This window comes from Neofelis nebulosa, chromosome 12 (assembly GCF_028018385.1).
Source record: "Neofelis nebulosa isolate mNeoNeb1 chromosome 12, mNeoNeb1.pri, whole genome shotgun sequence".
NCBI classification, from domain to species: domain Eukaryota; kingdom Metazoa; phylum Chordata; class Mammalia; order Carnivora; family Felidae; genus Neofelis; species Neofelis nebulosa.
The window spans coordinates 54,516,161-54,541,494 of NC_080793.1; the positions used below are offsets into that span (position 1 = coordinate 54,516,161).

Genomic DNA, 25,334 nt, shown 5'->3' on the forward strand with positions numbered 1-25,334 from the left:
GTTTCTGCCTCTTGCCATCCTACCTATATTTTGATGTTTGAGTTTTTAACGCATGTGCCTGAGCTTATAATTATATTCTTATATAATGAAATTATATGCTTCCTGTCATTTTGAAATTTCCTCTTTCACTTCATGTCACAAAATATTAGGTCATTAAATATTTTTAGTTCATCATGGATTTTAATGGCTATATAGCATACCATTATGTGGGTATACCATATGTGTGTATGTATAAAGATATACACTCATGTGACTGTCTTCTTAATTCATTTTCTGTTTTTGCCTATTTAGTTTGTTTATACATTTTCATTATAAATAGTAATACAGTATCTCTCCTTATAGGTAAAGTTTTGTGTGTATCCATGCTATTTCCTTAGAATAAAATTGGATTTATTGGGTCAAAGGTATGCATGTGTTTAAGATTTTTGATTTATATTGCAAAATCATTCTGAAAAATAATTAGGTCGACAAACTTTTTCTAAAAGGGCTAGATGGTAAATATGTTAGGCTTGAGAGTCCTAAGATCTCTGTTGTAACTACTCAATTCTAAGACTGTAGAGTATAAGCAGCCATAGACAAAAAATGCATGAATGGGCATGCTTAGGTTCCAGTAGCTTGCCAACCTCTGTACTATAACCACCTTTTACCAAAGCAGATGAATATGTCTATTTGTTTTTTTCTTTGCCAACACTGGTTTTCCATTAAAAAAAAATTAAAATAATGCTTTATTATCACAAAAGCAGAATACATATTGAGGAAAATGGGAGAATGTAGATGAACAAATATTAACACACACCCCCCATATTCTTTTCACCGGTAATAATGGCTGCTAGCATGTTAGTATGTATTCTTTCAGAATTTTTCCTATACAAATGTAAAGATATATGTACTTTTTATTTTTTTATCTTTTAAATGTATTTTTTAATGTCCGTACTCTTTTGTAACCTGCTTTTTCCTTTTTTTAAAAAGCTTTATATATTTAAGTCATCTCTATACCCAGTGTGTGGCTTGAACTCATGACCTTGAGATCAAGAGTTGCACAGTCTTATGACTGAGCCAGCGAGGTGCCCCATAACCTGCTCTTTTACTTTTCGACGTCAATAAATCTTCATTTCGTGTAATAATCTATCTTCATATTTTACTAGTTGGCCCCAAATTTCTTTTACTGCTGGTGTGTCTGTATCAGGATGCAACCCATGACTGTCTACTGCATCCTGTGTTTATGTCCATTACGTCTCTTTTATTCTGGAACAGTCTTTGTATTCATGATGGTTGTTGAAAAGCCCAAGCCAGTTGTCCTGCAGAATGTCCCATGGATTTGTTTGATGGCTTTTTCGAGTTTCCATTCAGGTTGTTCTTTGTCTTAGTCAGCTCAGGCTGCCAGAACAAAATGCCACAGACTGGGTGGCTTAAACAATAGAATTTTATTTTCTTGAAGTTCTGGAGGTTGGAAGTCCAAGATCAGGGTGCCAGCATGATCCGGTTCTGGAGAGAGCTCTCTTTCTGGCTTGCAGACAGCCAGGCCACCTTCTCTCTTGGCCCTCACATGGCCAAGAGAGAGATAACCTCTCTCTTCTTTTTCTTCTACGACCACCGGTCTTACCAGACTAGGACCCCATCCTTTAATTAAGGATTTTTAGACCTCCTAAAAATTCCTGTTTTCAGATATCCTCACACTGGGGCATAGAGCTTCAACATAGGAATTTGGAGGTGAGGTGGGGGGAGGGGTACATAACTAATTCAGTCCACAGCCTTCTAGCTCCTTTTATTTCCTGTAAACTGGAAATTAGATCTGTACGTTTACTGGATTCCAGTTAAGTAAATTTGGCTAGAATACATCATAAATTAAGTTGTATGCTTCATAGTTATATCACACAAGGTGATACATAATATCTGGTTATTTCTTACTACCTTTTAAAAATTTATTTGTCAATTTGGTAAGCAATTCCTGTTCATTACCAACTTTTACATCTTTATCATTGTTTTATTTTTAAAAAAATATTTTTTTAATGTTTATTTATTTTTTTTGAGACAGAGAGAGACAGAGCATGAACGGGGGAGGGTCAGAGAGAGGGGGAGACACAGAATCCGAAGCAGGCTCCAGGCTCTGAGCTGTCAGCACAGAGCCCGACGCGGGGCTCGAACTCACAGACCACGAGATCATGACCCGAGCCGAAGTTGGACGCTTAACCGACTGAGCCACCCAGGCGCCCCTATCATTGTTTTAATTTGCACTTCTCGGATTAAGTATTTGCCTTTTGAACATATGAAAGGGAGGGGGGAAGTGCATAGAAAAGAAATTAATATGAGAAACCTAAAAGATTTGCTTGGACGGAATAGGAAAAAAAGACAGATGTGCAATTTTGATGGAACTTGCTGTCCTTCCTCAGTCTTCTACTGGCAAGCTCTAGAATTTATTTGGTCTGAGATCATGGTGATCACACTGAAATTCACATCTTTTTGGTGGTAGCATCTCAGTCCTTCGGTGGAAAGTAGGGTTGCTGAAGTGCGCACAGCAGCCGAGGGATGGAGCACATCTAGGAAGGCTTCCGTGCAATATTGCTGGAGAGCTGTGAGGTCACGGCCCTGTGGTCCTGTGGCTCTGGAGTCATGCTCGCTCACGTTCCAACTCTGTCTTGCTTTCAGCCCAGAAAGATGGGTCCTGATAAACAGTGTAGAAATGGGTGTGTCCATTTTTCTTTAATGACTATTCCCCAGGTGGCCTTCAGGTTAAACTCAGCATAGCTGCCTCCATTTAAAAGTTGTCTAGTATTTCGGTTAATGACAGTTACTTTATCGTGCATAAGTGGGAAAGTTGACTTAACGTGAATTTGCAGAGTCCGAGTAAACTTATGCAATAACATTTTTTCTTCAATCTAGAGAATGTCTTTCTATCCTGCATGTAATTCAGAAGAACAAAGTTGAGCAGCAGTTCTTCTATGAGTTTGAAGGGGGTGTCAAGCTTGGAATAGGTGCCTTTAATTTGGTAAGTAAATAATTATAAAGCCACCAGAAGCCTTTGTAAAAGAACCTAAGATGTTCAGCGCCTTCTCTCCTGCGCGTGAACCTCTACCTGGGTTTGGTTGACAAGTAGCTAGAGTGCGATCCATTTTTCTGTGTTGTGACCCAGTGGCGACTTTGGCCAGTATGTGTGGTAACGTTCTGCACATGCTCAGAGTCGTTTTGGATTGTACAATAGGGGAAGCGTGCAGCACTTGAATGGGTTAGTAACAGTTTTGGTAAGAAGGAGCTTGGAATCTGGTTCCATTTTCACATCAGAAATACTGTTACTTTGGCAACGGTGGCTCTGGAATTGGAAATAGGTGAGGCAGCAGTGATATACCTTGAGGAGCGATTATGATGCTGTGAGGGAGACAAAGAGTTTGAGTAGATATTGTCAAATTGTAATATATTATTTAGGGATTTTGATATTTGTCAAGGTTTGATTAGAATTGATGAGAAAGTCAAGGGGTAAAGGAAATAGTACACGTGAGTATGTATGTCACCATGGCCTCTTTGTTCATGAGCCCATTGGTTGATGATGGGGGTGCCTGGAGAAAGAGGCTGACTGGTCTCTGTAGAACACGTCATCTTATTCATCTGGTTATGAAAATCCTCCTCTGCTCAGGTCAGGCTTTGGTGAACATTTACATGGGACACAAACATCTTCCCTTTTTTTTTTTTTGCTCATTCAGAGAGGACTGTACTCCTCCCTAGACCTTTTTGTCATTAATTTCCCAGTGATACTGCTTCCAAATCCTTGAACGTCCAGCTAACTCTTTGGCTTCAGCCTGTGAGTCTGTACAGAATTGCGCATGTGGCCATCTCTCCTTCCAAGCAAAGGGAACTAACAGGTGCACCGCTCGAAGTCCTGCACTGGCTGGCTTGTGCCTCCCCACTGCTCCCCAGGGTGGTTCTAGAAAGGGACCGCAGGACCGTGCTATTCACTTTTGGGTGATGCGCGCATGTTATATGGAGTTCAGCAAACTTGCTTTCTGGGAAAGGAGGTTAAGAGAAACCTTATTTGGAAGTGGGCCCTGAGGGAGTGCCTTCTCACCGCTTCATCATTTGACATAAAAAGAGCATGTATTCTTTAGAGCGTCTGGAAAAGGCCAGGGTTTTGTTTGTTCATTTTGTGTTGTTTTTAAATTTTTTAGGTTCATTTTCTTCGCTAAATGAAATTAATTCACAGGTAGTGATTACTGTATGTGCAATATGTGATGATTGAGATATGTACAGTGGTTTAAAGTTGGATCTAGTTTTTCATATAACTGAATTATTAAAACTTAAAGTTGTTTAGAGGTGAACATTTCTCTATAGTTAGATACACTAACAAATAAGTATGCTTGTATTTTTTTTTTTTTTCTTGCAGATGCTCTCCCTTTTACCAGCACGGATTATCAGACTACTAGAATTTATAGGATTTTCTGGAAACAGGGTACAAATTAAATTTTATCTTAATTTTGACAGGGAAGATGCAAACATTATTTGTTGGATACGAAGGAATGCAATACATCCTCATAACTAGCGTGACAATTATTGGCAATTTGTTTGCAGGATAGTAAAGAGCCACTGGGGTCTTGATCATACTTTTCAGAAGTCGAGATGGTTTTTCTATTGAAAGTTAAAATTTTTTATCTTTGTTGCCTAAATTCTGGAATTCAAAGTTATGTTTTACTAAGGTTGCTGCTTGCTGGACTTTAGTAGTCTTGTGTGGTTAGAATATGCTTCTTTAACATTTCAGCAACCCTAGAGTGTTCTGTAAAACCAGGAAATTAGGCTAGATTTCCATGTCTCACATTTTATGATTCACACGGATCAAGTATAGTTGTAGTATTTTGGGTTTCTTTGTACTTTTACAAGTTTCATGACAAAACTAAGGAAATTTGTTTTCCATGAGTTTAATTCATTATGTTGTTGTTGTTGTTTCTTCTTCTTCTTCTTCTTCTTCTTCTTCTTCTTCTTCTTCTTCTTCTTCTTCTTCTTCTTCTTCTTCTTCTTCTTCTTCTTCTTTCTTCTTCTTTCTTCTTTCTTCTTCTTTCTTTTTTTTTCTTCTTCTTTCTTCTTCTTCTAAGTTTACTTAATTATTTTGAAAGACAAAGAAAGAGGGGAGGGACGGAGAAAGAGAGAATCCCAGGCAGGCTCCGCACTGCCAGCGTGGAGCCTGATGTGGGGCTTGAGCTCACGAACCCATGACCTGAGCTGAAACCAAGAGTTGGATGCTCAGCTGACTGAGCCACCCAGGCGCCCCTCCCTCGTTCATTATATTTCCATGTGCTTGCTTCGTAGTGTATGACATTTATTAAATGTAATACTCAATATGATATTACCAGGGTTGTCTTATTGCAAAAGCTGTCCCTGTTAGTAAAGAGGGCAGGTTTTGAGAACTATATGGGAACCAGTATAAGAAACTACTGTTTTTTTTCCCCCAAACAGGCCTTGTACTTTTTTGTTTCTGTGCTTCTGCTGGTCTCTATTTTGGATGTCCTCCCTAGCCACCATCCTTCCAAATAATGTTCTCTTGAGATCCTCTCCATCCGTTAGGTTTGAGAGAAATGTCAGCCGTTCTCAAACTTTCCCTTATTCTCTCCCAGTGAGGCTCAAGTATTCCTAACCCAGAATCATTTACTTACCCACCTTTTTTATGGCACTCACAATATGTTAATACAATTGTGTGTTCACGTAGCATTTTGATGGAAAGATCTTTGACCACAAAATTGTATTTGTTCATGCCAACCATAATGCCTTGCACTTAGATCCTCAATATGTTTTAATAAATCAATTTTTTTATAGGAGAAATACAACATTTCTATGAAATGAGCACTGCCTTTATCCTCTCCCTAGAATCACATAATAGAAAGAATTTGTGAGATTATCTTAACGCCAGTTTAAAATGTGAAGTTTATTTCTAGTTAGGCATTACCCCTTTCTAAGCTCTTAAAAAATAAAGCCTGCTTTCACGGAGTGGGGAGATAGGTGAACACTCGGTAGTGTCTGAATATGATTTTTCAGTCATGCACTGTCCTTCTGAAACGCTTTTACTTCCCACAGGAGTTGGGGCTCCTGCAGTTACAGGAAGGCGCGTCAGGAAGAAGCATGCGGTCCCCACTGTGCTGCTTAACTATTCTAGCTTTCCACACTTATATCTCCCTGATACTTGGTAAGGACTGTGCCACATTTTATGTCATTGAAAGCTGATTACCTCTCGTCTGAGTAAGTAAAACATTGAGGTTGTACCCTTGGTCCAACCAGCATAATAGTTGATTATACTTCAGTTAAAAAAATTAGAAAAAATATCACTAAACGCTAGTAGTTTATATCTGCTTACTTTTTTTCTCTTTTTTCAGTAAAACTGGAAAATAGTGATATTTGTCATATAACATTTGGCAGAGGAGGTGGATGGAGGGTTTCTTTCACTGAATTTTTTTATCTGTTTTCCTTAAAAAGTTCTATAAAGTTTGCTTAAGGTGATCTATTTTAACATATTCATATTAGATTTCTTTTTGCATAGAAGATTAAATGTTTGGCTAAGATAAGTTAATATTGCTATTAAAACCAGAAAGCCCAACTAGGACTCAAAGACAGCTCCTTCCATTCTTAAGGATTAGCCTGTGCCAGAGCTTTCTTAAAGTGAAGTCAGAGATGGGACTTGTCTTATTTTATTTCCCAAATGCAAAATTGCCAAATTAGCAGTTTGTATCTTTTCCACGAATAGGTGTTTGCTAGATCTTAATGAAATTTGGAGAATTACTTATAAGTATCTACCCTGTTTCATGAAGACTGAGGCTTTTCCTGTTGAATTTCTAGGTACAGGAGAAGTGAATGTTCTGGAAGCAGAGAGTCTCCTTGCACCCTTCCTCCAGCAGTTTCCAAATGTATGCTTAGAATTTCAAGTGCATGTTTCAACCATGACCAGTCAAGCAGGGCTGACCACTGATTGGTCTGTCTTCTTCCTTTCTCTGCAGGGCTCCCTCATGTTGTTTTATCATGCCCGGATAGAGCTGCTGAAGGGAAATGTGGAAGAGGTAATTTATTTTGGGAGAATAACTTGGGGAGTTGTCTGTAAGGTGGAGTTGCATTAGACTCATTCTATATAAGTAGATTCAGTTGTATGCACTAGGCAGAAATAGAGAAAAAATATGTTATTTTTTATGCCCGATTTTAATTTGGTATATGCATCTACTGTATATAAATTACTCAATATAGTCTATATTTACACTTTAAGTACATGAGGCAGTTCAGGGTAGACTATGCGAAGTACAGGTGGGCACATTTAAGAGGTTTTCAAACAATGTCATCAGTTTCTGCATTACATATTGACTTTGGAAGCTAGCCCCTGCATAACATACAACTTCTCCTTCACTGTATGGTACATACTCCTCATCAAAGGAAAGTAGTTACTGACTCCCTTGAAGAAGAAGAGTGTGGAGCTTTTCATATAAATATACTCACAAATAATTTTCTTCCACGCCAATGAGGTCAAACGTACGCATTTTTCTTTGATTTGTTTTTTTTTCTACTTACAATGCGTCTTGGATTTCTTTCCAGGTCAGTATATCTCAATCTCCTTCATTCTTTTTGATGGCTGGATTTTATTCCATGAGATGGAAATATGATACTTAGTAAAGCAGTCCACTACTAATAGACATTTGGCTACTATAAATAATGCTCTTGTAACCATCATCATGTGTATGTTTCCGTGCACAGGTGTATTTATATAAGATAGATTCTGATAATCAGGATTCCAAAGTCAAAGATGTTTGCATTTTAATAAATTTAGCCAAATTGCCCTTCTAACTTAAGGTTATTCCATTTAAACTCCTATAAAGATATGAAAACACTTGTTTCTTGTGCACTTTGGCAACTCTGGACATTATCTGTTTTGCTTTTGCCCATGTCATGGCCAAAATATGATAGTTTAATTTTTAAATTTGTATTTTTCAGTTTACAATTTTTTTCATATGTATGCTTGTCACTTGTATATCTTTTTCTCTGATTTACCCATTCATATCTTTGTTTTCCCATTGAGTGGTCTTTTTCTTAAGGATTTTATAAAATTGTTGTATGCTAAGGGTTAATTCTTGGCCAGTTGTGGATATAGTGATATCTTCTCCCAGTCCGCCTTTAACTTTGTTTAAGGTATATTTTAACTTCTGGAAGTTCTGACTTTTATTTTCAGCTTTTTTGTAAAGGACTTCTGCATTTTATATCTTACTTGGGAAGGAATGTCACTACTCCCACATTATAAAGTTCCACAGCCGCCTCAGGAAGCTAAATCAAGAAAGAGGCAGAACTTAATTGTATCATGGCATGTAGGGAAAGGAATATATATCATCACATTGAGTGGCTTAATGAGTTATGCTTTTGTTCTTTTTGTACAAAGTGATTTATGTATTTTTCCATTAGGTTATTACCTCCTTGTGTAATATCTGGATGATCAGCTTTATGCAATTGACTTATAGGCACAAGAGATACTTCGAAAATGCATTTCAGTTCAAGAAGAATGGAAACAGTTTCACCATCTCTGTTACTGGGAGCTGATGTGGATTTATGTGTTTCAACAAAACTGGATGGAGGCATATTACTATTCTGATCTGCTTTGCAAAGAAAGTAAATGGTCCAAGGTAAAGTGCTATGCTTTCATTGATGTTACCTGTTTGCTAATAAGTGTCCAGGATAATTTTTATTTAGGACTGTTTGTTCAGTAGTATGACATTAACATTATTTTCTCAACTTAGAGGTTTGTTGGAGGAAATAGGCATTAAGTACCTACTGTTTATAAGCACTATCCCTCAGCACTACATGCTCTAAAAGCCATCCAAACAGTCCTTTTCAACGAAGAAGCTTTACCTCTGAGGATGAAGTGCACTTACGTTGAAAAGTTATTACATATCAATAACCTTTGATAATTTTTCTGTAAATTTTATGATGCCCTTATGACAAAGCTCTTCTTTTCTTTTTTATTTAAAAAAAAAATTTTTTTTTTAACGTTTATTTATTTTTGAGACAGAGACAGAGCATGAACGGGGGAGGGGCAGAGAGAGAGGGAGACACAGAATCGGAAACAGGCTCCAGGCTCTGAGCCATCTGCCCAGAGCCTGACGCGGGGCTCGAACTCACGGACCGCGAGATCGTGACCTGAGCCGAAGTCGGACGCTTAACCGACTGAGCCACCCAGGCGCCCCTTTTCTTCTTTTTTTAAATGTTTATTTATTTAGGACAGAGAGAAAGAGACAGAGCGCAAGCAGGGGAGGGGCAGAGAGAGAGGGAGACACAGAATCCAAAGCAGGCTCCAGGCTCTGAGTTGTCAGCACAGAGCCCAATGCAGGGCTCGAACTCACAAACTGGGAGATTGTGACCTGAGCTGAAGTCGGATGTTTAACTGACTGAGCCGCTCAGGCACCCCAAAGCTTTTCATAATTAAAATTAATTCTGATCTATTTGTGGGAAGTTGGGAGAAACGAGGTGCATATTTCTTGTTCATTCTGTGATCTTTCTCGCCCATGAACATGACAGTTGTATAATAGGAAAATGGTCAAAATTAACTGAAAGGTGTTACTGTCAATAGGAACAGCAGTATAAGACTTCATTTCCTTTTATTTCTTTGATGGCTTTTTAAGTATTACATCTAGACAGTTTGCAGGTCGTTCCTGACTTGCAAGATAGAAATGTCACGTACCTAGAGATGCCCTATAACCAGCTGCTTTTCTTCTTTTCCTGAAGGCAACATACGTATTCTTGAAAGCTGCAATTTTGAGTATGGTTCCAGAGGAGGATGTCGTAGCAACTAAAGAGGATATAGTAATCTTATTCAGGTAAGCAGGGCACCGTTGCTGTAACGGGGATCCCGAACACCTCTTTCTTTTCCCCTAAGTGCCCTCCCATGAGTTACCTTCGTGTTTTCTTTAATTTCTACTCATTCGATGCAGGGACCCTTAAAACCATATTCATAGAAGGTCTTTTGTGAGCTAATCTGTTTAACTTTGTTTAGCTAAGTATCCATAAATCATCTGTAATCTTACTTTTGAGCACCTTCTGTATGAAAGATACCGTGTGAGGTGCTGAATAAACAGGCGTGGCTCCTGTCCTTGGGTTATGATCTGGTAGTGGAACCAGACATCGATGAAATAGTCACGCAAATAACTGCAAACTTACAATACCTGAGTAATTTTTTTCTTCCTACTCTTCTTGCCATCCCATCTTAGTAGCTCTGTAGGCTCATCCTATTTTATCCAGCTGTTACATGTTGATGTCTTAGAGCCTCAACCTTAGGAAATCTCAGCCAGGCCAAGTTTACATCCCTAGTTCAGATTTCCTGACTGAGCTCCAGACCTGTATATCCAGTTTCCATTTGCCCCCTTCACTTGGACATGTGAAAGCATTTTCAACTCACCATGTTCTGTCTTCCTGAGCAAACCTGGTGTTCTTTCTGCTCGGGGTGACTGAGACCACAGTTAGCAAGCCAGAAGCTGATAATAACTTGCATCGCCAACAGGACCCGCTATCCCCAGCCCATCCCCCAATGGGAGGAGAAGTGTATATAAGAAGGTAGAGGCGCGACGAGTGAGGTGGTGTCTGAAGGTGGAGGAGGAGCTGCTGGGGCAGCAGGGACTTGCAGTGATACAGTTTCAGACGAGGGGAACAGAAACCAGAGATGACCCTGCTACAGGAAGGAGCACTGCACATTAAAGAGCTAACCGCTGGGTGTTGTATGGAAACCAATTTGACAATAAATTTCATATTAAAAAAAATGAAGAGCCAAAAGGTGATATTTGATAGGACATTATGCTACATTTTATGTACACTTGACCCTCGAACAACATGAATTTGAACTGTGTGGGTCCACCTACACGCAGGTTTTTTCTTTTTTTCTTTTTTCTTTTTTTTTTTATAAATACAGTATAATACTGATACTGTATTTTCTCTTATGATTTGCTTAGATTTTCTTTAGCCTACTTTATTGTTAGAATATGGTATTAATACATACAACATAGAAAATATGAGTTAACCAATTGTTTGTTATCAATAAGGCTTCTGGTCAACAGAAGGCTATTAGTAGTTAAACTTTGGGGGAGTCAAAAAGTTAGGGATTAAAAAAAAATTTTTTATTGTTTATTCTTGAGAGAGAGAGAGCATGTGTGCGCAAGCAGGGGAGGGGCAGAGAGAGGGGGTGACACAGAATCCGAAGCAGGCTCCAGGCTCTGAGCTGTCAGCCCAGAGTCCGACATGGGGCTCGATCCCACAAACCATGAGATCATAAACTGAGTCAAAGTTGGACGCTTAACCAACTGAGCCACCCAGGAACCCCAATTATATGTGGATTTTTGACTCTTTGGGGGTTGGTGCCTTTAACCACCCCCCACGTTGTTCAAGGGTCAGCTGTGTATAGGTCAAAAGAAAAGAAAGGTCAAGCGTGACTCAAAATACATCTCACAACACACAATATTCCATTTAAACACAAGACAGAGGGACAGGATCCTCGGTAACCCTAGCAGGGGCTGATAACGTACTCGAGTAGAGGTGGAAGTCAGACTGGAGGTGGCCGAAGAATGAATGGGACATAGGGAAATGTAGAGTTGAGTATAAATGCATCCCTGGATAATTCTGACTATGACGGGGAGGGGAGAGAGAGCGTTGGTAGTTGGAGGGAGATATCATGACAGAGAATGTTTTAATGGGAGAGTTGTGAGCATTCTTAGAAACCACTGGGAAAGACCCAACTGAAGAAGAGAAGTTACACATACAAGCAAGAAATGGGATAGTTGATATTTGTAAGTTTGCTGAAAAGGCAGGAGGAGTTCGAATCCAAAGCATTGATGGCATGGTTGGTTTTATTTAGGAGGAGGACCAGGTCCTCTACTGGATCAGAAGGGAGGAAGCCCAGGATAGGTGCAGAGGCAGGCAAGCCTACACAAGGCAGGCAAGCTTGTGTAGTATGCAAGGAAGGGTTCTCCATCTCCTAACTTGTGTCTTTCTTTACAAAGGAGGAGTCAGGGTCATCTACTGTAAGAGGGAGGAGTGGGCTGGAAGTTCGAGGGGGATGGAGAGTGTTCGGAATCAATTGTTGCAGAGAGCGGGACAGTGAGGTGGTGAGAGAAACACTGTAGCGGGAATGGCAGGTAGCACAAGGGCCCATCTGAAGGTGGTGCTGATGAATTTACGGAGATACCCGTCAGCTCTCACTGCAGGTGCAGGGAAGAGGCACACTGAACATCATCCAGAGCTGGGTTTTTGCCAGGTGAGTGTAGCGACTAGGTAGAGGACAAGGGAGTTTAGGTCTGAGGCCATTGAGTGCGGCCGTAAAGGACAGGGCGATCTAAGCAGGCATATGGAGGAACAGGGAGAGAGAGGGAGATTGCGGATAGGGAGAAAGTTGAAGGGCAAGTAGACTGAAAGTCTTACTAGAGCAGCCAAGTTAGAGTGAAGAGAAGGGTATTCAGAGTGGGTGCTTGGGTTTGTGCTTTGAGTAGAAAAGTTGCAGGTGACGAAGTGGTGTAAGATACAACTGCGGGGCCCGCTGGCTCTGGTAGAGGGGAGGAGATGAGCCCTGGAGATGAGAAAGTTAAGGAACAGAGAAGCCCTGCTACATCTTCAGACATAATTAACGACAAAACCTTTTACATGGAGTACTGCGTTCTGTGCCCACGTTATGAGAAATAGCATCTTAGCCGAACTGTCAGACTTGTCAGAGCAGATTTGAAGATACGACTAGGACCGCTTTTTTATCTTCTTTTTGAAAGCTCTCTTTGAACATAGGACCATGTATGCTAACTGTAGAATCAACCTCAGTGGAAGGCGTGGTATGAAAAACGCCACCTCTTACTGGTACAATGCGTGTCCTTGTTTCCCACAAACAACAAAAGGAATGGAATGGAATATTAAGATACAATGAAGTCTTTTAAGTCTCTCTTATTTCTTCCACCTCAGAGTGAATTTTCTTCATATCAAAGTAATTTCTGTGCAACATGTAATCAGTCTCATTTTCAGGAGAAAGCTCGAGGTCTGCTGTATGACAGCATCTAATTTGTCAGGACAATGAGAGGAGAGTTGCCCAAATGAGCGTTTTCTTCATACAGCCTGTGCAGTGTTCAAACCTTGCAGTCTCCTGTGCCGTACACGCTCCTGTCCTCCGCCCTCGGCCCCCGCCTCACATTTCCACCGCTTCTTCCACTGATGTGACCGAACATCAATCCAATCATGAGCATTCTGCCTTAAAACTCCTATCCCCAAATTGTGCCCAGAAATAACCGAACACAATCTTGTCCTCTTATTGTAGTGTTTTGTCTCTTGTTTCATCTTTTCTTTCAGTGATGTAATTGGATATTTCGCTGAGCAGCAGCCTGTTGGATGCACTTATAAATTTGTGTGTAAGAAAGTGCTTTGGGAACATGGGCTCTCCATCCTATGCTCATTTTTATGGGCTTGCGAATTTTACAATTGGGATTCCTTAGACTTTTAAGAGGAAGTTTGTAAACGTGGTGCACGACCTTAGCTGATTATTTTCAAAATAACCAGTGTTTGGTAAACTTTTGCTCAGAGTACATTAGTCGACGGCTGTGTTTGAGGCATATTATCTTACAGATCTGTGCCATAGCAAATAGGTAGGAATAGGTAAGAATAGATAGGAATAGGAAATGTACCATGCACACTTTTCCTCTCCTTGGGCATCCACAGTGTAAGTAAATACTTGGGACTCTTTCCTGCTTACTTATGAAGATTGCCAATTTTATATCTAGATTTCTCTGATTGTGTTTGATAGATTAAGACATGAGCTAAGTTAACTAGAGGGAAGTGTGTGTCAATCAGTGGTTCTCACATTTTTTTTTAACTTCATTTATTTATTTTGAGAGGGAGCGAGAGCACGCAAGAGCGTGCATATGCATGTGAGTGAGTGGGGAGGGGCAGGGAGAGAGGGAGAGAGAGAATCCCAAGCTGGCTCTGCCCTGTCAGCATGGAGTCCAAGGTGGGGGGCGGGGGGGGTGGGGAGCTCAGTCTCACGACCATGAGCTCATGACCTAAGCCCGAACCAAGAGATGGACACTTAACTGACCGCGCCACCAAGGGGCCCCCAGTGGTTCTCGCGTTTGAGCACGCATCCAAATCACCCGGAGGACTCACCGGCCTCTGGATTGCTGGGTGCAGCTCTGGGGTCATCGATCTTAGGTCTGTGGTGGAGTCTGAAAATTTGCATCTGGAACAAATTTCCAGATACTGCCGATGCTGCCGTTCTGGGGAGCACAGCATGGAAACTGCGGGTGTCAGTAACGTATGTGTTCTAATGACCTGTTGCTGGGGTTGGGGTTGGGCTCTTTGCAGACAGGTGGAGAGCCTGAAGCAGAGAATTGCGGGGAAATCCATCCCCACCGAGAAGTTTGCTGTGAGGAAGTCTCGACGTTACTCCTCTTCGTTGCCTGCACCTGTGAAGCTCGTCTTGCCCGCCCTGGTATCTGCCTTTATTTTATTTCCTGTTTGTGTTTTAGAAATAAATTGTCTGTCATAGCAGCAAGGAGCATGCATAACTTTTGCTGTGAAGTTTAACTCAATTAAAAGCCACTGTAAGGGTGTTTCTAAGGCGAAGATTTATAAATTATTAAAAATGGAATAATCATAAAAATTATAGCTAATGTTTTTTGACCAGTTGGTATGTTCTAGGCATTATGGTATTTTAAAAATATATCACTTTAGGGGCATCTGGGTGGCTCAGTTTGCAAAGCATCTGACTTCGGCTCAGGTCATGAGTTTGAGCCCTGCATCGGGCTCTGTGCTGACAGCTCAGAGTTTGGAACCTGCTTCGGATTCTGTGTCTCCCTCTCTTTCTGCCCCTCCCCTGCTCGCACTCTGTCTCTGTCGCTCAAAAATAAACATTAAAATAATTAAAAAAATATATATCATTTAATATTTTTTGAAAGCCTATTTTAAAAAATGTATCCTTTAATTCTTATAGTAACCATAAGGGTACTTTCTCTTTATAGCCCCATTTTATAGATAAGAAAATTGAGGCAGAGACGTGAGTCAGCTTAATTGAAGTTGAGTTGAATTCTAATGCAAGCCACGTATATGCTTCTGCCTTTTCTAGCAGCCACATTAAAAATTAAAAGGTAAAAATTTAAAAATTAAAATAATTTTAAGAATATATTTTGTTTAACCCAGTATATATAAAATGTTGCTGTTTGAGCATGTAACCAATAAAAACTTAATGAGATATTTCGTATTCTTTTCTGTTGTTCTAATTATTTGAAATCTAGTGTGTATTTTACTCTTAAGGCACATGTCAGGTTGGAATAGCCACACTTCTGTGCTCAAGTGCCCTAATTGGTTGGAGGCTGTTGTATTCAGCAGTGAAGTTTTGGAGCTCACATTCTATTTTTTTTTTTTTTGCTGGGTCTTTGCTTTATTTTAATTCATCAGACAACTGAAGTTAAACAGATCTTGTTTTGTACCATCTTTTGTATGACATATACTCCCTTTTGTATTTTTTTTTTCAATATATGAAGTTTATTGTCAAATTGGTTTCCATACAACACCCAGTGCTCATCCCAACAGGTGCCCTCCTCAATACCCATCACCCACCCTCCCCTCCCTCCCACCCCCCATCAACCCTCAGTTTGTTCTCAGTTTTTAGGAGTCTCTTATGCTTTGGCTCTCTCCCACTCTAACCTCTTTTTTTTTTTTTCCCTTCCCCTCCCTCATGGGTTTCTGTTACGTTTCTCAGAATCCACATAAGAGTGAAGCCATATGGTATCTGTCTTTCTCTGTATGGCTTATTTCACTTAGCATCACACTCTCCAGTTCCGTCCACGTTGCTACAAAGGGCCATATTTCATTCTTTCTCATTGCCACGTAGTATTCCATTGTGTATATAAACCACAATTTCTTTATCCATTCATCAGTTGATGGACATTTAAGCACTTTCCATAATTTGGCTATTGTTGAGAGTGCTGCTATAAACATTGGGGTACAAGTTGGAGCTCACATTGTTAATTGTTACGCTGTTTAGGCTTCATGAAAGCATAATTTCAACTTAAATTTTCTTAATGGAGATTTCTTTAAAAAGTCCTGAATATTTCAAATTATTCTGGCTCTTTGGGGCTTTGGTTTTACGTAGGTGTCACATACCATAGAAAAGCCGTTACGTGCAAGCTGACATCTGTAGTCCTCCTTTGGGGTTTCCTGACTTACTTTGTGTGTGTGTGTGTGTGTGTGTGTGTGTGTGTGTGTGCATGGTCATATAATTCTCTGGAAATATTTCTAGAAATGGAATTCCTGATTGAAGGGTGTATGCATTTACTGTTTAACATTGCCACATTGCCCTCCAGAAAGGCTGTACTGGTTTAAATTTCTACCAACAGTGTTTTGCTCTTTTAATTTGCATTTGCCTGTTGGTGTGGTTGAGCATCTTTTCATGTGCTGATTCATTTTTATTTCTTCTTTTGTGACTTGTTCATATACTAATGTAAGTTTTCATTAGTTTTTTTGTCATCGACTCATAGGAGCTCTTTCTTTAAAATTTTTTTTTTTTTTTCAACGTTTTTTTATTTATTTTTAGGACAGAGAGACAGAGCATGAACGGGGGAGGGGCAGAGAGAGAGGGAGACACAGAATCGGAAACAGGCTCCAGGCTCCGAGCCATCAGCCCAGAGCCTGACGCGGGGCTCGAACTCACAGACCGCGAGATCGTGACCTGACTGAAGTCGGACGCTTAACCGACTGCGCCACCCAGGCGCCCCTCATAGGAGCTCTTTCTATAGTCTGTGAAAAAGAGCACTGCAGCCCCCAGCAGGTGTCAGAGAGGAGCTAGCCTGTACCTAGTTCCCAGGCCCATGTATTCTCCACTTAAGATATCTCTGAGATCACCACTGTCAGACCAGGTTATTCTGTGCCTGTGATGGAGTGAGACAAAAATATCACTTTACAATCCTATCTGAGCATAGATAAAAACAGGAACACCATGCAAATCACAAAAATGACCAAACATCCCCCTTTCCAGCTAACACGGGAGCCTGCTGCTGGTTGACCATATACAGCTTTTAGATCTGTTCCTGATTGATTTCTATCAAGTGATTTGCATTGGGAATTTTTTTCTTTGTGTCATAGAACTTTTGCAAGAACTTTCTAAAGCATAATAGTCCTTTCTGTGCCCTACAGCCTAGATGCTGGTGTGTACATAACTTTAGCCTGCTTTGATCATTAAGGGTTTTAAGGAAGGGTAACTCACTGCACTTCTTTCTGCAGGTTTAAGGGGTAGAATTGGTTTGAATTTGTGGTAACTAGGAATCTCACCGAATTGCCATTTTTCATAAAATCTCAAATATGAGCTTGCCTTCTTCCTCCTCCTCCTCTTCTTCTTCTTTTAAGTTTATTTATTTTGAGAGAGTGTGTGAGCAGGGGACAGACACACACACACACACACACACACAGAGAGAGAGAGAGAGAGAGAGAGAGAGAGAGAGAGTGAGAGAGAGAATCTCAAGCAGGCTCTGCGCCCTCAGCTCAGAGCCTGACATGGTACTCAAACTCACAAACCATGAGATCATGGCCTGAGCCGAAACCAAAAGTCGGATGCTTAATGGACTGAGCCACCCAGGTGCCCCTTTCTGATAAAAGAGCCTATTTATAAAAACAAAATTAAAAAAATCATCACATAACTATTCCATTAAGTATTAAGTTGAGGTCTTAACATTGTTAGCAACAAGAAACTGTTAGAAAAAAAAAATAGTGTTATGATCTTAGTTTTCAGTGCCATAGAGTAGAGATAACTTTGTTGTCACTCAAATGTGTTTTCCTCATTTCCACTACTTCCCTGTGAGAAGCTGTTCAAACAATATCTTTATCATATTTTAAAATTCATTTATCTCTAAAAAGATACTAATTATCTTGCTTATTTCAGACCCTTAAAAATATGAACTGTACTACCAGGAAAGTTAGAAAAATATTTTCAAGCAAAAGCATATTTGCTTTTGGTCCAAAAACATTCTCATCTGTTAGCCTATGAAACGTAATTTGCAATGAGAAATCATTAGTTTACATTTTCGGTGCTGTCATTCAGCCATATGGCCTTTAAATGAATGCATTTTCTGCATATTGGATTGCATTGCTGGACTGTCACATGTTTTTAATGATATAAAAGAGCCATTAAAATATTTTCTGTGTTCATTCCCAGTGAAGTCCTTGGAAACATTTTATGTAAACAATTGGCAGATATTTTAAAATGTTTCCCTTTACTTAAATATAACAACAAAAATTTATAGCAAATAACAATTGTTTATAGTATCAGTTAAAAGTATTCTATTTATTTCTGTATTTGTAACCTATTATCTGCCAAAAGAACTGAATACCAGGAGATGCTTAAATGAATGAGTACATTTTTTCAGTAAAAACCTAATATACTATATATATTGAATTACTTCACGGTATAAAAGGGAAAAAGGCATATCATAAAACAAGAAAAGGGGAAATTATATGCACTATACTCCATATGAGGAAAGCTAAGGAGAATGATCTCAGAATGTTGTCTTGAGATCTCTAGCAACCAAGTAAGTGTTTCTTTGTTGTAAAGGACATTGAATAACCTCACATAATTGCGAATGGTTTTTCATTCTTCCTCATTAGGAAATGATGTATGTCTGGAATGGTTTTCCAATAGTGAGCAAGAGAAAAGACCTTTCTGAAAATCTGTTGGTAACTGTTGAAAAGGCTGAGGCTGCTTTACAAAATGAAAGTAAGTATGAAAAGCAAAGCCGGAAATCTTTTTTCTTTTCTTTTCTCTTTCTTTCTTTTTTTTTTTTTTAATTTTTTTTTTTTTTTTTTTTAACGTTTATTTATTTTTGAGACAGAGAGAGACAGAGCATGAACGGGGGAGGGTCAGAGAGAGAGGGAGACACAGAATCGGAAGCAGGCTCCAGGCTCTGAGCTGTCAGCACAGAGCCCGATGCGGGGCTCAAACTCACGGACCGTGAGATCATGGCCTGAGCTGAAGTCGGACGCTTAACCGACCAAGCCACCCAGGCGCCCCTCTCTTTCTTTCTTTCTTTCTTTCTTTCTTTCTTTCTTTCTTTCTTTCTTTCTTTCTTTCTTTCTTTCTTTCTTTCTTTCTTTCTTTCTTTCTTTCTTTCTTTCTTTCTTTCTTTCTTTCTTCCTTCCTTCCTTCCTTCCTTCCTTCCTTCCTTCCTTCCTTCCTTCCTTCCTTCCTTTCTTACCACTTTCCTGTCCTTTCCCTGTGCACATCTGCCCATGTTAATTTGTATGCATCACAAGGACATAGCACTTGGGCTGCAAGGGTCTGGGTGATTGCAGTCAGAAGAGGGGAAGAATGACACACATTGCAATGTGGACGAGCCTTGGGGGTACGGGGGCTAAAGGAAAGATGCCAGTTGCAGAAGACAGCATATTGCATGACTCCATTTATATGAAATATTGAGAACAGGTAAATCTATAAAGACAGAAAGTAGACTAGTGGTTGCCTAGGGATGGAGGAACTGGTGTGTGTGTGGGTGTGGCTGTGTGTGTGTGTGAGAGAGAGAGATAGTTGAAGGGTATGGCATTTCTTTTTGGAGTGTTGAAAATGTTCGAAGATTGTGGTATTGCTTGCACAACTCTACAATATACTCAAAACCAGTGAACTGTGTGCTTCAAACAGGTGAATTGGACCATATGTGAATTGTATCTGAATATGTCCGTACCTGAAAAAGATGAACAATTATTTTGAGCTTTAGAGCAGCACAAGGCACAAGTGTACTTGTGGTTTTAGTTTGTGACGTTCCATGCCTCCTTTTGCTCTGTGATGACTGTTATGTTTTTGCAGACACAGAGATTGTTTTCAAGTTGAACTTTTATCACAATTTAATTTTTCTAGTGATAGCTGTTGGTTGTACTGGAGGCCCCTCTCCAGTTTGCTGAAAGCTCCATTTCCTGGAAGCAGCTGGCATAGTAGAAGGGGAATCAGGCCATCTGGGTTTACAGTCCCAGCTCTGCGGCTGTGAGACTCTGGAAGGCAAACCTCATCATTCTAGGCCTCTGGCTTCTTTTAAAATGGGATGATGATATTCCAAGATAACCCAGATGATATCCAAAGTTTTCTTGTTCTGACATTGCCTGATTTGTTATCTTAAATAGAGGCTTTATCTTTTGATGAATGATTCTATTAAATGGCAGCCTTTGTAAGTGTTGCTCCTGAACCTCCTAATCGTTCAGGTATTATCCCAAGATAACGGTCTTATCCTTTGGAATGTTCTTTTTTTTTTTTTTTTTTTTTTAAGTTTATTTATTTATTTTGAGAGAGAGAGTAGAAGCACGAGTGGGGGAAGGGCAGAGAAGGAGAGGGAGAGAGAGAGAATCCCCAGCAGGCTCTGCACTGTCAGCGCAGGGCCTGATAGGAGCTTGAACTCAAGAACCGTGAGATCATGACCTCAGTTGAAGTCGGCTGCTTAATGGACTGAGCCACCCAGGTGCCTCTCCTTCGGAGTGTTCTGACCACAGAAGTAACGTGAAAACTTCCATGGTGATAAACATGGCAAAGGGCATAGAAGTTCAAGAAAAGTCAGAGAAAATTATAACAGTTAACTCCCATTTCATAACTGGAAAAAGATGGGCACTGATGGAGTGGTTAGCCCCATACTGAATATATTCTCCACATGGGGAATTAAATATTGAACATAGCTCCAGGGATGAGGACCTCATTTGGATCATTTTTGTATTTGGAGCAACAGAATGAGGTTGAAATGTTAAATGAGATTTTTTTTATGGTTAAAAAATTAAGCACATAATTTTGATTGATAGACGTAGGTGAAAAAAGTCACCCATACTTTTGCTAGTATAACACAATTAATTTAGGATTTTAGTTTGTCCCATCCTAGCCTTAGTTTTATAGTTGGAACTGTAGTGTGCCTGGATGTGTACTAATTTACTTTTTTTTGCACTTAATATATCATAAACTTTTAAAAATTGAGGTATAATTGGCATATTACGTTGTGTGAATGTCAGATGTGTCCCATAATGATTCAGTATTGTGGACTGTAATGCAACACTATAAGTCTAGTTAACATTTGTTACCATACACAGCTACAAAAAATTTTTTTTGTGTGTGTCGAGAACTTTTTTTTTAATGTTTATTTATTTTTTTTATGGGGCGCCTGGGTGGCTCAGTTGGTTAAGCGTCCGACTTCAGCCAGGTCACGATCTCGCGGTCCGTGAGTTCGAGCCCCGCATCGGGCTCTGGGCTGATGGCTCGGAGCCCGGAGCCTGTTTCCGATTCTGTGTCTCCCTCTCTCTCTGCCCCTCCCCCGTTCATGCTCTGTCTCTCTCTGTCCCAAAAATAGATAAAAAACGTTGAAAAAAAATTTTAATGTTTATTTATTTTTGAGAGAGACAGAGACAGAATGCGAGTGGCTTAGGGGCAGAGAGGGAGGGAGACACAGAAGCAGAAGCAGGCTCCAGGCTCCGAGCTGTCAGCACAGAGCCCGACGCAGGGCTCGAACTCACGAGCTGTGAGATCATGACCTGAGCCAAAGTCGGGCACTCAACCTACTGAGCCACCCAGGCACCCCTGTGTTGAGAACTTTTAAGATCTGTTCTCTTAGCAACTTTCAAATATGCAAGTATTATTAACTATAGTTACCATGTACATTATAGTCCCATGATTTATGTATTTTATAATGGGAAGTTAATACCTTTGACCCTCTTAACCCATTTCTCCTACCTCCCATGCCCCACCCCTGGCAACCGCCAATTTATGAGCTTGTTTTTATTTTGTTTGTTGTTTGTTTTATTTATTTAAGAAAAAAAAGTTAAAAAAATTTTTTTAATGTTTTATTTATTTTTGAGATAGAGACAGAGCATGAGTTGGGGAGAGGCAGAGAGAGAGGGAGACACAGAATCCGAAGCAGGCTCCAGGCTCCGAGCTGTCAGCACAGAGCCCGATGCGGGGCCCAAACTCACACACTGCGAGATCTTAACCTGAGCTGAAGTCGGACGCTCAACCGACTGAGCCACTCAGGTGCCCCAAGAAAAAAATTTTTTTAATGTTTATTTATTTTTGAGAGAGAGAGAGAGAGAGAGAGAGAGAGAGAGAGAGAGAGAGAGACAGAGCTCGAGTAGGGGAGAGGCAGAAAGAGAGGGAGACAGAATCCAAAGCAGGCTCCAGGCTCCTAGCCTGTCAGCACAGAGCCTGATGCAGAGCTTGAACTCATGAACCATGAGATCGTGACCTGAGCCGAAGTCAGACACTTAACTGACTGAGCCACCCAGGGGCCCCTGTTTGTTTTAGAGTCCACATATAAGTGAGATGTATGGTATTTGTATTTCTCTGACTGACTTATCACACTATTTAGCAAAATGCCCTCAAGGTCAATCCATGTTGTTGCAAAATGGCAAGATTGTATTTATTTATTGAGAGAATATTGAGATGAGAGAGAGAGTGCGCATGCCATGAGCATGCGCACAAGTGAGGGAGGGACAAAGGGAGAGAGAGAGAGGGAGGGATGAAGGCAGAGAGAGAGAGAGAGAGAGAGAGAGAGAGAGAGAGAGAGAGAGAGAGAGAATGAATCCCAAGCAGGCTCCATTCCCAGCATGGAGCCTGACATGGGGCTCAATCTCATGAACTGTGAGATCATGATCTGAGCCGAAATCAAGAGTTGGAAGCTTAACCGACTGAGCCACCTGGTGCCCTGAGATTTTATTTTTTATGGCTAAATAATATTCCACTGTAGGTGTCTACAACATTTTCTTTATCCATTCTTCCATCGATGGCTTCTATATTTTGGCTATTGTAAATAATGCTGCAATAAATATGAGGGTGCAAATACCTTTTCAAGTTAGTGTTTTCACTTTCTTTGGATAAATACCCAGAAGTGGAATGTTCAAAGATTGTGGTATGGGTTGCACAACTCTATAATATACTCAAAACCAGGGAACTGTGTGCTTCAAACGGGTGAATTGGACCGTATGTGAATTGTATCTGAATACGTCCGTACCTGAGAAAGATGAACAATCATTCGAGCTTTAGAGCAGCGCAAGGTACAAGTATACTTCTGGTTTTAGTTTGTGACTTTCCATGCTTCCTTTTGCTCTGTGATGACTGTTATGTTTTTGCAGACACAGAAGATTGTTTTCTCTTAGACTTTTAAGTTGTTGTTAAATGGCTCTTAGAATAATTTCAAAAGCTTCATAGCCCTGCATGGAGCTAACATAGCATAATTTAATCAGCTCTTTGGTATTGTTGGGCATTTCGGCTGATTTTTCCATATTTAAATTAATTCTAGGAGTGCCTGGGTGGCTCAGTTGGTTAAGCCTCTGACTTCAGCTCAGGTCATGATTTCGCGGTTCATGAGTTTGAGCCCCTCATCGGGCTCGGTGCTGACAGCTCAGCCTGGAGCCTGCTTCGGATTCTGTGTCTCCCTCTCTCTCTGCCCCTCCCCTGTTCGCACTCTGCCTCTCTGTCTCTGTCTCTCTCTCTCTCAAAAATAAACATTAAAAAATTTTTTTAAAATTAATTCTAACTTTAGATTGACATCATAAGGAGAAGAAATATAAAAGAGTGAAAGCTGAATCAGTGGCCTGATTTGCTAACAAGGTCAAGGTTTCAGGCAGGATAGTTGAAGAAGCCCATAGAATAAAAAGCAGGGATGTTCTGAGGTCACAGACAATACCCCATCCACTTACCACAAAGAGCTATTCTGCAAATATAAACTGGTAATCACGGGAGATGAGATAAATGGAATGATCTACTCCACTGTCCACACAAAGGTCATTTGCTGATGGAGGGTGAGTGATACCATTTCCCATATTAAAGGAAGAGTTTTTATAAAGAACCATGGTTCCTTTTCTCTTCTTTTTTCCTCCCCCTTACCGAAAAGTTTTAACACAAAAGCCCCTTATGAGCTGGAGGTTAGATAGAGTGGCTGAAATACTGAGGTATTTATCTTCATGGACTGATGATTCTTTGTCATTTCTGGGCCCCATGGAAACAAGTGGATGAAAAGACTCAAGAAACTGGGATCAAAAAGAGAAATCCAAAGTTTGTACTATTTAACAGAGAACCAAAGGAGCATATGTAGAAGTACAGACTTACAGACTCACTATGTGGACGTTTTAGACTTCCTCTGTATGTTCTAGATGTTCCGTCACGAATATATTTTCTACTTAGTTTCTATATATAGAGTTGTATTAAACTTGTTTACTATTGTTTTCACAATTACGTGTTTACATCCTTTTAATTTTGTTACTAAATTTTTTAATGTTTATTTATTTTTTAGAGAGAGAGAGAGAGAGAGAGTGCAAGCAGGGGAGAGGCAGAGAGAGAGGCAGACACAGAATCTGAAGCAGGCTCCAGGCTGAGCTGTCAGCACAGAGCCCGATGCAGGGCTCGAACTCAAGGACTGTGAGATCATGACCTGAGCCGAAGTTGGACACTTAACCAACTGAGCCACCCAGGCGCCCCTCCATGTGACCCATTTTTAACTGTACAGCTCAGTAACGTTAAGTATATTCACATAGTTGTGCAACAAGCCTCCAGAACTTCTCAATACCCATTAAAAATAACTCCGTTTCCCTCTCCCCATAGCCTGTGGCAACCACACTTCTACTTTTTGTTATGATGAATTTGACTACTCTAGGTTGCTTGTATGATGGAATCCTACATTATTTGTCCTTTTGGGACTGGCCTATTTCACTTAGCATAATAGGCCTCAGCATACATCCATGTTGTAGCATGTGTGAGAATTTCCCCTTTTCAAGGCTGCGTAATATTCCATTGACTGTACACATCACATTTTGTACGTTTGGATTGCTTCCACTTTTTGGATGTTACAAATAATACTTCTATGAGCATGGGTCTGCAAATATTTTTTTGAGATTGCTTTCTGTTCTTGTAGATATATGTCTAGAAGTAGAATTGCTGGATCATATGGCATTTCTATTTTAAATTTTTTGAGGAATTGCCACATTGTTTTCTCTAGTGGCTGCACCATTTTGTATTCCCCCCCAGCAGTCTGCAAGGTTCCAATTTCTTTATATCTTCCCAATACTTGTAATTTATGGGGGTTTTTTTGGTGGCTGTTTCCTTGTTTTTTTCTTTTCTTTCTTTTTTTTTTTTTTTTTTTTTTTTTTTTGGCAGTAGCCATACTAATGAGTGTGAGATGATCTTTACTCTTCAACGTGAAAGAATTCAAAAAGGAAAAATATTTCTTTTTTTTATTAAAATGTTTTTTAAATGTTTATTTTATATTTGAGAGGGAGAGCACGAGCATGAGCAGTGGAGGGCAGAGAGAGAGGGAGACACAGAATCTAAAGCAGGCTTCAGGCTCCAAGCCGTCAGCCCAGAGCCCGATGTGGGGCTCAAA

The 25,334-nt window shown here is 40.1% G+C and overlaps 1 protein-coding gene across 1 annotated transcript in view; it reads left to right on the plus strand.

The window, feature by feature from the left end:
* The window catches only part of TTC39B (tetratricopeptide repeat domain 39B), a 125,845-nt gene that overhangs the window by 87,880 nt on the left and 12,631 nt on the right, over nucleotides 1–25,334 (plus strand). Inside the window, 9 exon segments of the mRNA XM_058695320.1 lie at nucleotides 2,881–2,986; nucleotides 4,373–4,438; nucleotides 6,052–6,160; nucleotides 6,808–6,875; nucleotides 6,966–7,025; nucleotides 8,463–8,624; nucleotides 9,724–9,815; nucleotides 14,317–14,443; nucleotides 18,610–18,718. Of these exon segments, the coding sequence (XP_058551303.1) occupies nucleotides 2,881–2,986; nucleotides 4,373–4,438; nucleotides 6,052–6,160; nucleotides 6,808–6,875; nucleotides 6,966–7,025; nucleotides 8,463–8,624; nucleotides 9,724–9,815; nucleotides 14,317–14,443; nucleotides 18,610–18,718 (899 nt within the window).